This window comes from Equus quagga, chromosome 6 (assembly GCF_021613505.1).
Source record: "Equus quagga isolate Etosha38 chromosome 6, UCLA_HA_Equagga_1.0, whole genome shotgun sequence".
NCBI lineage: Eukaryota > Metazoa > Chordata > Mammalia > Perissodactyla > Equidae > Equus > Equus quagga.
The window spans coordinates 18,404,184-18,424,986 of NC_060272.1; the positions used below are offsets into that span (position 1 = coordinate 18,404,184).

At 35.2% G+C, this 20,803-nt stretch overlaps 1 protein-coding gene across 1 annotated transcript in view; it reads right to left on the reverse strand.

The window, feature by feature from the left end:
- Nucleotides 1-20,803, reverse strand: part of GPC6 (glypican 6) — a 1,014,472-nt gene that overhangs the window by 325,774 nt on the left and 667,895 nt on the right. The window contains exon 4 of the mRNA XM_046664883.1: nucleotides 8,508-8,673. Coding sequence (XP_046520839.1) covers nucleotides 8,508-8,673 — 166 coding nt within the window. The remainder of the gene's footprint in view (nucleotides 1-8,507; nucleotides 8,674-20,803) is intronic.

A 20,803-nucleotide genomic window follows, 5' to 3' on the forward strand; every position in this document is an offset into this window, starting at 1 on the left:
GGGACACCAAACTATTTTAAAGATAGGAACTAATCCAACAATAATCGAGGACATTGAATTTAGAAAACCAGGGGACATATGCACAAGTGAAAATATCAAGAGCTCCAAACAGCCTTCACCAGCAGATTGTTGTGGATTTTGAAAATACTCTCCCTCTTGAAGTCAATGAATACTCTTATAGATGGTGGTCCTGCTTCCTCTGGGAAAACTGACTTCGAGCTGGTGCAGATGTACTGGAGAGATACATGTAGGGGTGAGGGGGGACAGGGGTTGCTTTCTGATTCAGTCAATCTGAAAACTACATCAGCTCTGACAATCAAAGGAGTGGTCATTGTGACTTCTAAAACTCTCTCACATCTACTAACTTACTCATCCCACCCAACAGGATTCTTAAACCTTTCATTAAATCAGTTAATTTCCAGAGCATTGAAATTTTAGTGGTGAATACTGACTGGCTTTTTTGACACTTAGTTATCAGTGTTACCTTTCTAGAAGATCCCTACACCTTAAAGAATAAAAATGTGATGCATATGGATATATCCCTTCTTGGGGTAATGTCATATAGTCAATGACTTAGTTTTCATTTCTCTTTCTAATTTTCACTTCTTCAGAGGTTATAACAAAGGAAATTCTTAGCGTAGCAAATTATTTCAATCCATGCAAAGAAAAAAATAGAGCACATATCTTTTTTATGTGGGATTTATATATAAGCTGTTATTTGAAGGACAAGGCATATTTCATGCTCTATTTTAATTTAAATTCTCTCCTGGCTATCTTACCAAGTATCTGTAGGCATAATAATTATCTCAAGGGTTCCATACACCATGAAGGTTCCCAAAAGTTTAAATTACTCCCAAGGACATTTATACCCATTTCCCTTTTAGAAAAACCAACAAAAACATGTCTTTAACCATCAAAATAATTCACGGGGCCATCTCTTCTAATGTGGCTTCCACTCCTGGTTACTTAGAGAGTTCGTAATAAAAAAGCCACAAAGACAACAAGATGAAGAGAATAAGACTCTAAAGGTCTCTTATATAATTGTTAAAAAACAAGCATGAGGAAAATCAAAACTAATTTCAAAAATAACTCGAACATAAAGACACAATCAGCGGTTCTACTCTTGAGACAATCATGGATTTAAGAAACTTTTAGAGCAATTGGAAGGTATATCCATATATGCCTATATATAGATTTAATGATATATATGTATGCATAAATGTAAATGTTATGTTTATGGGAAAAGAAATCTAAGTACCCTCATTAACACCACTCTTAAGATATTTTAGTAGTGTATTACAACATCTTAAAAAGATTTATTAGGTTAAAATACATATTTTCACTTTAGCTGCTAATCAGGACTTTAAGCGTGATCTAAACACCTCAGGAGGTAACCCCACCTCCCCTTTTATTCTATTAAATTGGTCACTGCATGAAGGACTTTTTGGTTATGACGGCCCTGGGACTTGTTATAAGTTTACTGTTTGTAAATAGCCTTGCGGGCTAATGTTTTCTTTAACAATCCACTTACTTAGCTCTATTTATATTTCTTATTGTCTAGTTTCTACAACACAACCATTTATTCTATCTCTTGCTCCCCTTATCTCCTGAAATTGGAATTGCTTAAAATATCATTCGGCTAATTATTACAGTGTTTGATATTTACCTGGGTTTCTGGGCCTTCTGAAATCTATTTAATTCCATTTTAAATAATCCTCAAATATTTTCTCTTGGCATGCCAAAATCCAGACATCTTGGGTTATAGCTTGAACTTGGAAACATGACAGTGAAAAACTATCACATTATTAAAATCAGATGTCAATTTTTAAAAACAAGTACCTTTGATATGATTATCAAATTAAACCATTTTTCTATAGAAAATGCTGCAATTGAAGTGCAAATTAAAAGCAAATGCAAAATACCAAATACAAAGAAAATTCTCTAGCCCCCTGAATCATTTTGATGTGCTCTGCTTGCTCCTGGTAAACTAAATCCTTCTGTTGCTGTTTCTCATAGAAATTGGAGAGCTTGATAAGGCATAAGAGGTATTTCAGTGAATTTCCTATTATAAATGGAACATCCTATATCCTAAGGAATGGTATGCAGTATTTGCAAAAATAGGTATGCCTCATTATAGGCCATTGGTCAGTATCATGTTATAGTACACCATGAATTCCAATTTGAAAATCCAATTTGGAGTATCATATTTGTAGTCATCAGTAAATAGGAAATGGAATAGTACAATTATAAATTGTATAGAAGTCGAGTATGTGGGAACTGGAATAGATGGATGTACAAGGGTTGGCATTGGGGGTAAAGGAAATATACACATATGTTAGAATGACTCCTTGTCTATTACACCAAGCAACTTCAGGTTTGACATGCTTTGCCTGCTTTGATCCATGGGAAAATCTGCTTGATTCAGAATAGAAACTGCAGTCTCATGGATCCCTTCTGCTATGGCCTCAAGATCAGCATTAGTAAGTGTTCAGAGGTTAAGAGATGCCTGCCTCTGTGTTAGCTGAATAGCCTCATACATTCTACCACCCTAAGGCATTAACCCTATTGTACCACATAAAAGTACGTTCACATATGCGGAGTTCAGAAGTAAACTATTTTCTAAACGTAGGAAATTGATAACAAATGCAGCTCATGAAAGGCTGCTGGGTACCAGCCAACTGTTTTCTTTCTTGGTTTCTTTTTTTTCCCAGCGAGTAGTTAGTCTCCTTATGCATTCTGCCAGCATTAGAGAGAGAACACAGCATATGATAAATGTCTATGAGAAATGAGAAATATTGAATCAATGACTATAAAAGGATGGCAGGGGGTTGGGAGGAGTTAGATTTCAACTGATAGAGAGTAAAGTGTTTTTGTTCTTTTCCAAATCTTTCTTGCTGCTTTTAGGAATGCACAAGGGCAAAAGCAAGTTCTGTAGCTAACAGTGAGATCAGATTCTGAAATAATTGCTTTGGTTTTCGTTCCTCAATTTAAGAGTTGTGTTTCTGGCCTGTATTATTGAATAGGCTCTTGTCTTATACAAAGAGGAGATGAAGAAACCTTGAAATCTTGCTGCTAAATTTTTCTTTTTCTTTGTTTGAAAGGAAATAATTTTCTATATTTAGGGTCTAGAGGTTTTTGAAACATGGCACTTCAGGATATGTCAGCCAGAGTAATATCATATTTATCATGAAATTCTTTGAAACTAAAAAATTTCTTATCAGATTTATATTACAGAATTTCATGCCTAAGAAAGTCTTTGAAAGAGGAGTATCTTACCCAAACGCTTGAAATAGTTCCTTGCCTTTATTTTATATCCTTCTGAAACACAACATGACACAGCCCTGTACATTTTACAAAAAGAGAACCCAAGTCTACTTACCAGAAACAATAAATGTTTATTTAGCAAAGTTGTGAAAAAAGTAAATACCTTGAGGATAAACAACTCTTTCAGGTCCTAAGAAAGTTATTTGTGCACCAAAGTGGCCATTTATTACATGACACTAGTCATTTGACTGACCTAACACAGCTTCCTTGTGGCTGACTCTAATTTTCAGCTTGATAGCAGCTGTCAAAATGAAAGAACCAGGTTCATTATCTGATTTGTTTCTGCCATCTCTCTACTCATAGAGTCCATTAACAGCAGGGATATGCGCTTTTCAAATTACTGAATTAGTCATACTTCCATTAAAAGAGTAGACTTACAGAGTAAAATAGAACAGCCTCTTACTACATTTCCTTCCATTTCTCGTCTGGTTGTTTCCATTTATTCCATTCAAAGAACATATATTGAGCCCTGTTTTCAGCAGGCAAGACCTTATCTGCTCTATCCCATGCTTAAATGGGCGCAAGGTCTATACTAGGCACTCAGTAAACATGTGTTGGATTAATAAACGAGAGGATGAATGGATAGAACGCAGTGGAGGGTCTCCTGGCCTGACACAAATGTAGCGTCCATCTTGGGTTTCATGTTTGAGGTTCTCATGCCACTTTCCTGTCTTTGGGCTGTCTTAGACTTCATAATTGGCTAGTATGACAGGAAGAAGGAAGCCCAGAAAGTTTAATACCACTGGTTTGTCTGGTCCATGAATGCCCAAGGCCTAAATTAAAAATACAAGCTGCTCTGCTAGCTTTTTTCTCCCCCTCATTGGAGAGCATCTATACATCAGGGAACTCAATCTTTTCTTCATGAAAAATAACACAAATTCTCCAAATCTTAGCGGTTCAAGTCAGTGGCAGTGGTGGTGGTGAGACTGATTAGTAAAAGTTAAAAAAATAAAACAAGTAAGTATTTAAGAATCACTGACAAATAATGCTAGCCTTATTGAAATGGCCGTGGGAACTTGAGAATATTTGAGGCCTGTATTGTAACAACTATATATGCTACGGCTATTCAACATCACTTATGTTTGACAACACTAATTCAATACGGTCTTACTTACTATTTTATTCTATACTTACCAAGGCAGGGCTTCACTGGTCCCCCAGACTAGGTTAAGTCCCCCTGCTCAGTAGATACTTAGCATCCTGTGCTTCTATTTTCTCGACACTTTGACACAGTTGATTATAATTAATTAACTATACTAAATTCCCCGAGGGCAAAAAAATGTATGTGCCTACCTTACTCAATATAGTGAGCTGAATTCACGTGTTAAAATTATTAGGGCTTTGATAGCTGAGATAGCCTAGAAAGTTAGGCTACTATTTTGGGACAAAAACATCTGCAGGTCTCACTGTTAGGGAACCATAGAGATAATTGTGCCCTACACCTGCAGTAATAAGCATCTTATAACATTTTAGTGATAAAAAATGTTACAGAACAAACTAGAATCCCTGCCTTTTGTCCCAGCAACATTCACCTCTCCACACTCACAACCCCTTTTATTCACTCTCCGGTTCTCACAGTGTATAAAGTCCTAGAAGGTACCAGATGTTTAGACGGGGCTGTCTCACACATCCTAGATTTTAAAGTGGAATCAAGATTTATTATAGCTATATAAACGTAATTTCAGCCTTAACTTTTGTGCTCATGAGCCAGGTGTAATCAGCAACGTGGACCCCTGTCAAATAGAATTCTCATCCGTGGATGTTGGTATCAATGCTAAACTCTCAAAATAACCATAGGATATTACTGGAACAACAAGTTCTGGGCACAGACTATTTCCCTCTAGGAAATTTTAATTTACTTAAATATTTTCCAGGAAAAGCCTTTTGCATGCGGGGCTGGAATAAGTTGGTATGAATAAACAGCAACACCTGGGTAGGTGCCTAGGCAGTGATGTCAAAGCCTCGAATTATATTTTTCTCCTACTGCATGGTTTCTGATAGTCAGAGTAGACTAAAAACCACTCTTGTGTTCCTTCCAGTCCTGCCCAGCTCGGGTGTGAGGCAGCAGGCCCATCCCTTTAGGGGGTACCAAGTTGAAGTGCAAGTTGACGCTGGGCTATGCTTTGTACTGGAGAATCCCACATGCTTCCAGAAAGCAGCTGAAAGTTGCTGGCAGAGGTCAACTGAGGCTTTCAAGTACTCTAAAATGGGTCTAGCAGCATCCTCTTCAAAGCTGTCAGCAACTTTTCCAAAAAAAAAAGCTCTCTATGTAAAAAGTGAAGAGTTCTTCCTTTTTCCTACAACAGTTATTGATAAGAATCTTTTGAACACTGTCTCTGTTCAGGAGTTAAACTTCCTAAAGGAGGAATATGAAAATGCATCTGAGTATATTTCCTGATTTTTTTTTTTTAGGATTACAAAAAAAAAATTCTACAGAACTTCAGAAGTGAATGGAATACCACTGGGGTTTTTTTGAACACTTAGAACATTTCATTTTATCAGTGAATTGCTTTTATTTTGACATGATCCAGACACCAACTGAATTCTAAATAGTTACAAATCACTTTCAATTAATTCATGGCATTGTAAAGATCATGAGAATGTGCCACCAATTCAATTCTTGTTTTTATTAATGGTTGATTGCATGTCACTGTTAACATTTTAGATGAGCGCATAACAAAAAACAACCTATAAAAATGTATTAAATGGGACATTAGTGTAGCAGATAGAGATGGCACACACAATTGACAGCAACAGGGGCGAAGGGTTTGATGAAAAGATGCTAGAATCCCAGGAGTGACCGGCTGCAGGTGCTAACCAGAGACAGGACTATTATACACAATTTTGTTGGATTACTGATTTGCTCACTGATCTCTGCTGCTTCTTTCATGAAAACAGTAACACTGCCATCTTGGATATATATGTGTGGAAAATGGAGTTGGCACATTTGACTAATCTACGTAATAAATTTGTGAAATAACACTTCACATCGGGACAAATATTAACAAGAACATATTTGGCTCCATAAGTCTATGCTGGTGTTCAGTTCCCAATGGTATAGAAAAACCAGGAGAAAGAAAATTGGAAAAATTTTCTGAGAGATCTCTAGGACTAATAAAAAAAAATGAGATAGGGAAACCAGAGGTATGAAATAGGTGAATGTAGGACTAACCACTGGGTTCCCTTTTCATTAAAGTATCTCTAACATGTGGGAGGTTCAAATTTTAGTCTTTAAATCAGATGATTTTCCAGATATTCAATTTTACATGGAATCGGTATCCAGAAAACCCAAATGACTGGAAGTTTAAGGATTTGATTTATGTTAAAATAGCCAACAGCACTGAGGGAAGGAAGCCAATTAAGAAGTCACTGCTGCTCTTACAAGTTAAAAAGTCTGTATTTTTGTTTTTAATCATGGCTTGCTCTAAGTAACAAAATCCACATGCCCATTCTCAACAACTTGCAGGCTAACCAAAGACAATTTAACTGTGCTATGAATTAGGGCAGTTTCAACCAAAAAGTATGAATAATCTTTGTGGCTCAAAAGTGATGCTATGATGTTTAATCTGGTTTTTAAAATATGCAAATCTTTTTTAGATTTCCTGATGAGCGTACTTTTTTATTGAAACATGTTTTCTTTATTTACAGTTTGCATTTAATTTGCAGATTTGTTTTGATTTTACCACTCTAATGATTTATAATTAGAAAATTGTTTTAGTTCAGGTTTTATGTATATAAGTGAAAATATGATTACACCAATATAATGAATTTGAATTATTTTTTCTTTTTGAGCTGTGCATGCTAATGAAGGATGAGAGAGTACCCTCCAAAATCTTAGTAAGGAACAAAAATCTTAGCAAAGAATCACATCATTGTTTACTTAGAAGGGTACCTTAATGATAAACTTTTTAAAAACTCCATCATTTTTCAAACGAAGTAACCCAAGATCATGCAAACAGATTTTGTCCTTCCCCTGGAGGAAAAAGAACGGGTTTCAATTGATTCTTTCTGCGATGATTTCTGAGATGTTGTTAGATGACTTCCATTTGAATCTAGCCACTCTAAAATCTTTTTAAAACACTTCAAAACCATTTTCTCCGGCCTTCCTATGGATAACAGTGTGTTAGCCAATGAGTTTCATCGCCAAAGCTGAGTGCCTGTAACCTAAGCACACTTTTGCACTGTCGGCTTAGGTTTCTCTGCATTCCAACACATATTAGATCTTTTTCCTATCCTACCCAAATCTTAGATGTCAGAAGACTTCACTTGTGCATTCTGCTTTAGAGGTTTGCATAAATGATGAAGGCCCTCGGAGGGTGACGAATGCCGCTGTTATTTGCTCCACTCTGCTTGTCACTATGCAATTGCAGTAAATGCAATTGAAAGTACTTTTATTTTGAAGGTCATTTGACAGAGGGAGAGAAAACACATTTACTCTTTCAAGGCCTGTGTATTTTCCTGGGAGAAGCCTGCCTATAAAATTTGTCCTTTTATCCTTGGGTAGCTATTTGGGAAATATCTTTTGGCAGTCTACGCCCTGAGTGATTTCTGCAACTCAGGAACAGAGGCATGATTCACAGAACTTTGCTGCATCTTCCCTTTCTTCCATCTTCTTACCTTCGAAAGACTGGAAGGCTGTTTCATGCTCACATGCTTAAGCATTCTTCTCCACAGAATAAGGAAGAAAATTTGCATATTTTAGAAAAAATATTGAGCTATTTTCATCACAGATGTTTAAGGAGGAAGTTGTTTACTAATATCTGTGACTATGTTGAGGTAATCCAAATAAGAAATGGTACTGTGAATTTTTTTATAAGATTCTTTTCTAACTTGTCCCTTCTTATAAGGGCTCACAGAAATTCAACAAGGTTACTTTTGTCTTTGTCAAAGACATCAGCTAATTCCATACAACTGGCTTGTGCAATCTTTAACAGGCCTGCCCTTCGTAATATACAAGGAAGTCTCATTTTTCAGGATTAAAAAAAAGAAGAAAAATGCAAAATAATGTTTATAATTTGCTAAAACCTGTCTTTTTTTTTTTTTTTTTAACCTGTTAGTCTCTATAAGGTATCACAACTTCGGACCTGTCCATCAGGCATCATAAACACTTGCTATCCCCACGTCTCTGTTTGATATCTAACTCATTGTAATCCATGTTACGGATCCATTGAAATGCTCCTTACCTATAAACAGATTCCACTCCGTGTCCAGATCAGCCTGATTGGCGAGGCAGCCCTTCATGACGTTGAGGCAGTAGTTGTTGCAAGGTCTCACAGTGGGAAGTCCTCGACAGTATGGACAGTATAGCATCTTCATTAGAGCACGGATGCAGCCTGGGGTTGGGCTGACCTGTAGATTTATTGAAAAGAAAAAGAAAATTGGAAATAATAAGGATGGAAGGGAGAAAAAAGAAGTAACTCATTTTCTCTCTAAAAAAAAATGTGAAGGTTCTGAGTAACTTTCAGCAGCAGAAGTCCAAAAGAATCATCAGAATCTTAACTCTTTGTAACACTTGATCTTGAAGTCAGTCATTTCTTGTTAAATGTTTCTGTTTGGCATAATAATAATCAATTTTCTTGAAATGTCCCCATCAAAATTTTGATATCTATATCATTGTAATTCAGCCCTAAAACCTAGACACTGTTTCATTGTAATAGAACATGAAATAAGATAATGCATATGAAAGCAATTTGCAAAGTTAAAAGCCCTATAAAAACGTAGGTATTATTAAAGTTTAATGTGACACCTTTAGAAAATTTTCCAACTGGTTACTTGACCCTATTTCTAAAGGAGGTTGGCAGATACACTTCCTTTGTACATAACTTTTTAAAAGGATCAATATCAACTTGACTGGGATTTCGGAGATCCAGGCCTGCTTGGAAGCAATGGAACTGCCAAGGCACCATCTTGAGGCATCTAAAGCTGTGCAGTTCCGGGAACTTTGTGGAAAATGGACTCAGTGTTAAATGTGAGGAGAAATCTTTGCAGTAATTCAGAGGAGCTACTAATCAACTGACAGTGAAGTGCTATTTGCCTTAAATAAGAAAAGCAGTGGTGCTCCTAAATTCACCAATTCTAAACCAATAAGGTCTTTTTCAGATTCACCGAAAATTCTAATTTGACCTCAAGTGGAAAGAATATGTAAAACAGAATGGACCAACCAAAGAAAAAAATAAAGTTCTTTTTCATGACTAGACGCAAACATTATGGTCATATTTGGTTGGTTGGTTCCATTTAATTTTGGTGTTTTAGTGAAGTAACTACATCTTGCTCTTCTTGTGTTCTAGATCTGAGAACAAGTGTAACTTATAGCATTTGGACATACTGGAGAGTTTTAGTCTTATCAGACAGACCTGAGTCCACAGGTGACATTTACATGTCAATAACATTCAGATATTGACAAAGCATAACATCACTATAAAGATGGGGCAACAAAAGGTATTTCCACATAAATGGATACTTTCAGCAACTATAGCTAATCACTGTCGCTTTATCCTTAACCTAGAAACCATATTTGAAGTTTTTAACACTAGGCGCTTGTTTTTGTAACATTTTCTTAACTTTATGCTGACAAAGTCCCTAATATGTTATTTCAGGAAATGAAGCTGCTTATTTATTTAGGCACTGGAATTTCTAGTTGTCCTTTTGGGTTTTTTGCATTTTCTTTCCAAAATTTTATGAAAAATTTCAAACATACGGAGAAGTTCAAAGATTCTTATAGTAAACACCGCATACCTCCAGTCCTAGATTCTACATTTAACATTTTCCTACACTTGTTTTTTCACACCTCTACCCCTCCTTATATCTATCCACTAATCCACCTTATTTTTTATGCATTTCAAAGTAATATCCTTTTGATTTTTACTTTCCCTGGTAATTTAATGTTGGCTTTAATAAAATAGAATTAACTTGATCAACAATAGAAAGTTAGTGTGTGAAGTACTCCAAATCAAATAAGTGAAGTAAAATATAATTGGTCTTTCTTCATAAAGATAGAGAATGATTTAGTATCCATTAATTCCAAAAATTATTTTTTAAGAACAAAACGAAAACAGAAAATGAGAACCAACATGAGGAGTATGGTGACTTTTCTTTAGAGCACACATTAGTGCCACTGTATCATTTTATCCAGACGGGCTACTTTGTTGAAAATGTCAAATTTTATCCACAATTAAGCAGTATTGTTTAAGAAATTTCTTTTATCCACATGTATCCCAAGCCATTCACAGAAAATAGAGAAAATAATTCTGTCTTCTCCATATAGAATTAGTGTGGAATTTCAAATTCTTGTATTTTTGACTTATTTGGCATGGTTGCAGCTCTATAAACCTTTGTCCACAGGATTTTGTCTTCTCTGGTCTTGCGATTTCTCTCCTGACCCAGATGTCTTTCTCCAGAGACCTACCCTATTTTCACTCGAGCTGGCTAAGCTATTTCTTCCTTTGACTCTTGGATTCTTAGTTTTCTTGCCATTGGTATTATATGATGCTTTGCTCTTCTCACTCAGTGCACAGGTATAAAACCTGGAATATTTGTCAACATTGGGGATGCAAATTTGAGATCTCTTGAAGAGCATGGACTGTCTTTTTCATCATTATAACCTGCACCACTCTGGATAGCATGTACATCATTATAAGGTATTATGATTATGATTTAGGGACTCAATAAGTGCATTTTAATTGAACTCTTTATTGCATTTCCCAATTTCTTGGCCACGTTGATATTCAAAGGAAAAAAGGAACAAGATAGTATTATATATGTGAGCATTCAATGGTTGCTTTTTAACTTTGTTTTCAAAGGTTATTGATTGCATTAATTCCAAAGGTTTGCTTTTTTTCTTTATTGTGTTGGAACCAGTACAATTTTCTCAGTCTGACATTTCAGAAGAGTCTCCAACTCAGGGTGGCAACCAACAGAGAAAATTGAACAGCCTTAATAACCTAAAAGAACAATGTTGTTCGAGTTAAATGTGGCTCTCTCAGTACTTTTGGAAATGACATCCTTCCTGGTCAAATAAAGGGCATTTGAAGAAGAAGAAAACGGGGAGTGGAGGATCAAAGTTGAAGCTTTCATTTTCACAAACTATATTTTTTGAATGGACACAACTGCATGCTTGAATTAAAATAAAAGAAATCATCACTTTAAACTGAAGACTTTTAGAAGTAAGCCTCTGAAAAGAAGATTGTTTTATATGCCCATTGTGTGAAGGGATATTTCTATTCTTTAATGTTTAATAGTGTTTTATAATTGTGCTATAGCTACTTTTAAAAAATCTTTTTATTTTGAAATCAATATAGATTCACAAGAAGTTGCAAAAACAGTAGAGTCCCAGCTATCCTTCCCTCACCTTCCCTCAATGGCAACATCTCATAAAGCTGTAGTGTCATACCAAAATGAGGAAATTGACATGGTACATTGCTGCTAACTGGTTTATAGACCTTATTCAGGTTTCATGATTTTCCCAACTTGCATCCATTTGTGGGTGTGTGTACACGTCTATGCACTTTTATCCCATATTTAGATTTGTGTAACCACACCACAGAAACTTTTTTTCCACCGCCAGAAAAGAACTCTCTTGTGCTACCTCTACCCCACTCCTTGTCCCTGTCACCTGGCAATCTATTTTCACTAATCTATTTTCCATCTCTATAATTTGGTCATTTCAAGAATGCTATATAAATGGAATCACATAGTATGCATCTTTTCGAGCTTCATTTTTTTATTTTGAGCATAATGCCCTTGAAGTCCATTCAAGTTGTTGCATGTATTAACAGTTCATTCTTTTTTATTGCTGGGTAGTATTCCAAAGATTGGATGTGCCAGAATTTGTTCAACTATTCACTCATTAAAGGATATTTGCGTTGCTTCTTGTACTATGCTATTAGGAGTAAAGTTTCTATGAACATTCATGTACACGTTTTTGCATGAACATAAGTTTTCATTTCTCTGGGATAAACGCTCAAGGGTGTCACTGATGGATCAAATGGTTAGTGCATGGTTAGTTTTATAAGAAATGGTCAACCTATTTTCTAGAATGCTTGTAACATTCCACATTTCCACCAGCAATGTGTGAGAGATACAGTTTTCCCCACTTCCTTGCCAGTATTTGGTAGTACCACTATTTTTTATTTTACTCATTTTAATAAGTATATTATCTACTTTTAAACTTATGGGGAGTTTCCTCTGAATAATATTCACACCGGTATTCTAGCTTCAGTGGGTTCTAATACACATCAGATCCAAAATCATTTACCAGTGGAAAAAAAAGAAAGAATAAGTTGATGATGACAACACTTTTTTTGGTACTTATTTGTGTTTTCACCTAACTTTTACATATTGTCCTTCACCACTAGTAATCTTTTGCCAAGAATTCACAATATTAGGAGGAAAAAGGAAAACAGTCAATGGTTCCTACTCCATTATCCTACTCTTGGAAAGATAGACACAAGTTTGTGAGTCCACCAAGTAGGATTTCAACAAGAAATCCTTGCATCTTGGGTTTAGTCCTTCTGTTAACTTTTTTTGATGCTGTTTGCGTATAATGAATGACTTATAAATTACGAGTTTATATTTGGTCTTATAACTGACTAGTTTTACTTATTTATGTTTTTATTGCAGTAACATTGGTTTATCACATTATATAAATTTCAGGTGTTCATCATTATATTTTGATTTCTGTGTAGATTACATTGTGTTCACCACCCAAAGACTAATTACAATCCATCACCACACACAGGTGCCCTGTCACCCCTTTCACCCTCCTCCCTCCCTGTCTGCCCCTCTGGTAATCACCAATCCAATCTCTATTTCTATTTGATTGTTTGTTGTTGTTTTTATCTTCTACTTATGAGTGAGATCATATGGTATTTGACTTTCTCCCTCTGATATTTCACTCAGCATAATGCCCTCAAGGTCCATTCATGTTGTCACAAATGGCTGGATTTCAACATTTCTTATGGCTGAGTAGTATTCCATTGTGTATAAATACCACCTCTTTATCTATTTGTCCTTTGATGGGCACTAGGTTGCTTCCAAGTCTTGGCTATTGTGAAGAATGCTGCGATGGACATAGGGTGCATGTATCTTTATACATTTGTGTTTTCAAGTTCTTTGGATAAATACCCAGCACTGGGATAGCTGGATCATATGGTAGTACTATTCTTAATTTTTTGAGGAAGCTCCATACCGTTTTCCATAGTGGCTGTACCACTTTGCACTTCCACTGGTAATATTGAGGAATAATAACACAAATTATAACTAAGGTTCCTTGTAAGATAATTGAAAAGTAAATAAAATAATATAAAAATAATTGAGCTCTTAGCTTGTAAATTTGTGACTTTTTTATCATTGTTTGCGCTTCTTTTTTAAAAAGTTAAAGCAGAATACATTGAAACATGGCAAAGAATACAAAAAGAGCCCTTGATAGAGCTGTATTGGCAGTTAGGACTAAGACTTATTTACCTGGCTAGACATGTGTGTCAGGATGTAGAGCAAGTAATTCGTACGTTTTCTAAATGTGATTTGAGGCATAGCATACCCTTAACCATATAATAGCAATTCATTGCTGGTCTTTAATATACTTAAGCTTTTTGTATCTGGATTAACATTCATGCATTAGTGCTCACATTAGCAATTCTTAATAGTTGCTAAAGTAAAATGAGACTGTCTCTTAAAATATTTTTACAAAGCAAGAAAATGTGAAAGTTATAAATCTACATTTATACACAATTATACACAATGTAGGAAGTGCTTGTTTCTGTGGAAATCACATAGCCAAAATAATAAAATAAACATATCTGTCTTTTGCTCCCAAAAGACAAACAAGTTAATGTAAGTGAATTATTTAACTAGAATAAATTCAAAACATGTTTTTGAGGAAGAGTCGATGCCACCCTCCACAATTTCTAATCTACAGTCATATTAAATGATGTGATTTCTTTCTACTCATCATCTTAATATATTGCCAGATTCTGAAGTGTCTTCTGAAGCCCTCAAGAATAATTAAATTGCATTCAAAGTAGTTTTCACGTTAAGTAATTTTAATTCTTTAACAATCAGTAACCTGTAAATAAATATAATAAGTTCACAAGAACTTAAATTTGTTTCTTCTTTGTTCCCTCTTGCAACTTTCATTCATTTAATACTTATGGGGATGAATAAAGAGAAATTATATCAGCATTGAGATACTCAGAATACATTCATTTCCAGATCATTTCAGGGGAAAATGACTTGTCTTGGGGAAGTGCAGTGCAAAGGGAACCCATGAGAGGCCACTTAGCTCACAATTGTGAAGTAGGGGTTGACAAGGAGAGCTTGTGAAGGAAGTCATGTAACAGATACCTGTAAGATAAGCATTGGAGATGAGTGACCTCACAGAAATGCTGGAGTAAGGAATATCAAGAATTGGTCCTTCCACTGAAGCAACCATTAAACTAGCAAAAAAGGATAGAATTGACTTCTGAGAACTCTGGAATCCAATCTAAAAAAATTTACAACAACCAGGAGAGTGCTTAATAAAGAAAGAGAATTCTAAATTTCAGTAAAAAAGCATTGCTAAATCTCAAGTCTCAAGAAATTTTAAAAGATTGAAATCATACACAGTATCTTCTCTGAGCACAATGGAATGGAACTAGAAATCAATATCAGAAGAAAAACTGGAAAATTCACAAATATGAATTTGAACCATGCACTCTTATACGAGCAGTAGATTAAAGAAGAAATCACTAGGGAAATTAGAAAATACTTAGATGAATGAAAATGAAAACACAGCATACAAAAACAGATAGCGATAAATGCCTACATTAAAAGAGAAGACAGATCTCAAGTCAATAAGAATGTTACACCTTAAGGAATTAGAAAAAGAAGAGCAAACTAAAATGAAAAATTTTACTAATCTTTATTATTTCCTTTGTCTTGCTACCTCTGGTTTTAGTTTGCTCTTCTTTTTCTAGTTCCATAAGGTATAAAACTAGATTATGGATTTCAAACCTTTCTTCTCCCAGAAGCTGGGAGAGAGGCATGGGATAGTCTCTTCTTCTGAGCCTCCAGCAGGAATCAAACTTGCTGACACTTTGACTTCTAGCCTCCTGGACTGAGAGAGAATAAATTCCTGTTGTCTTAAATCACTCAGTTTGTGGTAATATGTTACGGTAGACTTAAGAAACTTATACATACACCAACAAATTAGATAACCTTGATGAAATGGGCAAATTTCTAGACACACACAATCTGCCGAGACTGAATCATCAAAAAATGGGAAATGAATAGACGTATAACAAGTAAAGAGATTGCATTGGTAATCAAAAGGCTCCCAACAAAGAACAATTCTGGTCTAGATGACTTGACTGGTGAATTCTACCAAACATCTAAAGAAGAATTAACAAAAATCCTTCTTAAACTATTCCAAAAAATAGAAGATGAGAGAAGATTTCCTAATTCATTCTAAGAGACCAGTGTTACCTGATACCAAAGCCAGACAAATATATAATAAGGAAAGAAAACTGTAGACCAATAACCCTTATAAATGCAGATGAAAAAATTCTCAACAAAATACTAGCAAACTGAATCCAAAAGCATAATGAAAAGATTATACACCATGACCAAGTGGGATTTATCCCAGGAATGCAAAGGTGATTCAACATAAGAAAATCATTCAATATAATACGCCATATTCATAGAATAAAGGAAAATAAACCCACATGATCATCTCAATTGACACAGAAAAGGATTTTGACAAAATCCAACACTCTTTCATGATAAATGCAAACACAGAACTAGGAATAGAAGGGAACTTCCTAAACATGATAAAGAGTATTTGTGAAATACTCACAGCTGACATAAACAGATTTTCCTCTAAGATCAGGCACAAGACAAGGAAGCCCGTTTTCACCACTGCTATTCAAGATTGTACTTAAAATTCTAACCAGAGTCATTAAGCAAGAAAAAGAAATAAAAGGTATCCAAATTGAAACAGAAGAATTAAAACTATCTCTATTTACACATGGCACCATCCTATATATAGGAAGTCCCAAAGAATTCACAAAAAAACTACTAGAGCTAAGAAATGAATTCCACAAAGTTGCCAGGTACAAGATCAACACACAAAACTGTTGAATTTCTATACAGTTGCAATGAACAATCTGAAAAGGAAATTAAGAAAACAATTCCATTTACAATATCATCCAAAAGAATAAAATACCTAGGAATCAATTTAATCAAGAAGGTGATAGAATTTTACACCAAAAACCATAAAACATGCCCAAAGGAAATTAAAGAAGACCTAAATAGGAAACACATCTTCTATTCATGTATTAGAAGACTTAATATTGTTAAGATAGCAATACTATTCAAAGTAATTTACGGATTCATGGCAAACCTTATCAAAATTCCAACAGCTTTTCCTTGCAGAAATGGAAAAGCCAATCCTCAGATTCATAAAGAATTGCAAGGGGCCCAAATAGCCAAAACAATCTCAAAAAAAGAGAACAAATTCGGAGCACTCACACTTTCTGATTTCAAAAGTTACTACAAAGCTAAAGTTGTAAAAACAGTGTAGTACTATCCAGCAATCCCCCTTCTGGGGATTTATCCAAAAGAATTGAAGATATACTCTGGAAGAGATGTTTGTACTCCCTTGTTCATTGCAGCATTATTCATGATAACCCTGAGGTGGAAACAATCTAAATGTCCATCCACGTCAGGAGGGATAAAGAAGATGTGGCATGTCCGTACAATGAAATACAATGAAATACATTCAGCAATTAAAAGAAATGAAACTCTGATACATACTTCATCATGGGTGAACTTTGAAAACATTATGTTATATGACAGAAGCCAGTCCTAGAAGACCACATATTGTATGATTCTATTTATAAAAAATGGCCAGAATAGGCAAATTCACAGAGACATATAAAAGGTTAGTATTGTCAGGAGGAAACTGGAGAAGCAGGAGTGGGGGATGATAAGTAATGGCTAATGGGCACAAGGTTTTCTTTTTGTGTGATGAAAATGTCCTAAAATTAGATTATAGAAACCCTGATGGTTGTCCAACACTGCATATAAATATACTAAAATACCATTGACATCTATACTTTAAATGAGTGAACTTTATGGTATGTAATTGCATCTCAATAAAGCTGTTTAAAAAGAGAGATAGAAGTACTTTTTTAACAAATAAATTCCTACTACCATATTTGTAAGTTTTTAAGAAATTTCAGAGCTAGAGACACAATTCTTTATCAATAACGAGAGGCTATATTTAGCTATATGGTTATATAAAAAATTTTATTTAAATAAATTAACCTTGAATTACGTGATACCAAAATTAGTTTGATGTGCATGACCTGGATGATATTTTAACATTTTCTCACGTATTATTTCAACCCTTCCTTAATGGTTTCTTGGTAGAGATGACTACCCATGCATACAAACAGAAAACCTTTGAGCCTTCCAATTCAGTTTGAATGTTGATTAAAATGTGTATGTTCTAAAACTATCTTCTCTCCATCTTGAACCACTGAGAGAGAACAAGGATAAGACAGGAAACAATTATAAATTGCAAATCAGAGCCTGAAGGAAAAATGTCCCCTAGATGGATGACAAATGTTTATAGCGCCATTGTGACAAAAATTCAGCCCAGTTTTTAAAATGTAATTTACTTACAAACTAGAAACCTCCCCCCAAGTGCAAGAGGCTTACAAAGCATTTGCAAGCCATGAAATGATCGCCGAACTTGCTGGGTCTGGCAGAAAAGGAATAGACATAACTGGAATGCCTAATGACCATAAGTGCGGAATTTCCAAAGCCAAGTTTAAGGAACATCAATGCTGTGAAACACTTAACAAAAACAGGACATGGGAAGTAAAGTGAGTTAAGGTCTATATCAGTCCTTGCCAGCCCTGTCAGTACTGGTCAGATTGTCACAAATTCGGTGTTCCTTAGATCCAGTTTCTATACTTAATTTCACACCTTAAAACATAAATAAGACTGCCATAGAAGTTAGTAAATGTATGTTGTTATTCATTTGATAGACTGGAATAGTTCCAAATAGCACTTAAATAATACAAACACACACATATCCAAGAATAGATATTTTTCATCCATTAGAGTGAAATAGCTCTTTGTACTAGTTAAATACATATTTCAGAAGGCTTCTAACGTATTTACCCTATGGAACACAACATCATTTAAATTTTACCTTGCTCTATCATTATGAGGTCTTGGTGATATTGCCTTTTACTTGGGCAGTCTGTTTGACATTCTGAACTTTACCCAAATGTAAATTTTCAAAATGTGAACACAGAATGTAAAACAAGCTCCTTAAGGGTCTCATCAGGGAATAGTTGTCTTCCACATTTAGAAATTATAGCTTAAATATTGCTTCATTTAGAAGAAACATTTTAGTGGTGACTTTAAATATGAATCACTGATGTGAGAATCCACTTTGGTAAAAGCCATGAATTTCTAGCCTCTGTATAGTGGAACCAACCTATTTATAATGTATCTGCTTTGGAATGCACACAATCTGCTTTTAAAGTAAGGAGATGTAGCATTTTCAAGAAAATTAAACCAAATCAATCATTCTCTCAGGAACACACAACTTTAAACACCTAGTTATAAGGAGCTGGCATATGGTGGGAGGTGAATAATATCAAAATGAGGCTGATATACACAGGAACATAGACAGACACCAAACTGAAGTGTTTTGGTAATTTTTGATGCACAACACATAGATATGGAATTTGCATTAATATAGCTATCATCTGTCTATCTATCTATCTCTCTGTCTACCTATCTAACAGTTCTCCATGAACACTAATATGTCTTCCTGTCAGTAGTATTGATGTTATCTACTTTACAGATCATATAGTTGTTAGCACACATAGAGATTCACATTAATCATTCTAATTCCTGATGAGGCCTACATGAGAATCCCCCTGGCTCAAAGCATCAAGACATTTCCATGGAAAATTCCCATTCTTCACTTCATCCTGCAAAGTGCCAGTGTGGACTTTTTCTGAAAATGTCCTAAGGAAGAAGAAAGGAAGCAATGGCAACATCAGTTTAGGGAGATTACACAACACTAATTTGGTCATGCTCTAATCAATTGGCTGACAATTGAACCATGGACTGTCATCAGCAAAGAAGAAAACATTACTTGGAAATGTGTATGGGCATGGGGGAATCTGATTGGGAAGAGATACTTCAAGAGGGACCAGTAGTGACTCTACCCTCCAAAAAAAAAAAGTAACAAGGGACCAAAAAAAGTTAAGCTAGTGAACTTTGAGAGGGGGAAAAAAGACAGCACTGTACCAAGAAAAAGTTTCTTCTCTCCTCCTCTTCCAATATTAATGGAATGGAAGTTTATGAGGAATTCATTCTTAAGTTCATTCAGTAAACATTTGACAAGCATTACCACGTGCTGGCACTGCTCAAAGTGCTGTAATGAAAATGAACGTGGAGTTCAAAGTTACTGGGGAGCAAGATCCACAGCTGAGGAAGGAGACACGAGAACTGCTGGGGTTTCAAATGACTGGCCAAGAAACACAGAGCTAGTGAAGGCTCTGATTTTACCTAAAACAGGGCAGCGGGAAGGTAACCACAACAAACTCTCAGGAGAACCAGAGAAGCAGCACAGCCTGGAATATCAGGAGCACGGAAAACTCAGCAACCTTGAAAACTATTCACTGACTTAATGTCTTTACCATTCTTATCTTAAATAAATATCTTCTAAGGACAACTTGATAGGAGTCTGCACAGGTCTACAGGGCATATCATGCTTTTCAGCATTTTAGATATTCCCAAGTGTTCTGGGGATGAGTGAGGGAGAAGATAATATATCAACAAAAGCAAAATCTCATGAAATGAATTAAGGGGGAATTTGTAGAAGAGTGATACAGAAATAATGTTTCTAATTTTCTTGTGTCAAAGCATTTAAAAAATTGTTCCCCCAAATAATGCAGAGCTATTTGAATAACTCTCCAGTTTCAAAAGGAGTTTACTTTGAATGATGAAACTAATGTGTAAGTTATGGCATACCTGATACAGAAATAAGCAATATTACTTTGTAATGATTACTTAAAAAGTAAGAGGTGACTAAGTTTTTCCAGTCATCTCATCCAACATTCCTACAATTTTTTCTACAAAGAAGCCCTCCCAATTCCGTGGTCTTGATGCCTCTTCCTCTCTGATAGGTTTTAGTAAAAAGGAAGGTATTCTAAAGAAGTTAAATAATGCTTAATTGCATATCATGATAGTATAGCAATGAATACAATTTTATGTGATTGATTAGTAAATTGGTGAGTTTATACACATTTTGAAAACTCTGGTACCATGTTTGAGTGGTTAAGATATGATGCTTTTATTCATTTCTACTGCAGTCACTCAGCCCTTGTTAGGGGTGTTTGACCCATAATACCATTTTCTTATGAAAAACCCTATTAGACTTGTTATTTCAATTCATGGTGCAAATTCCAAGAAC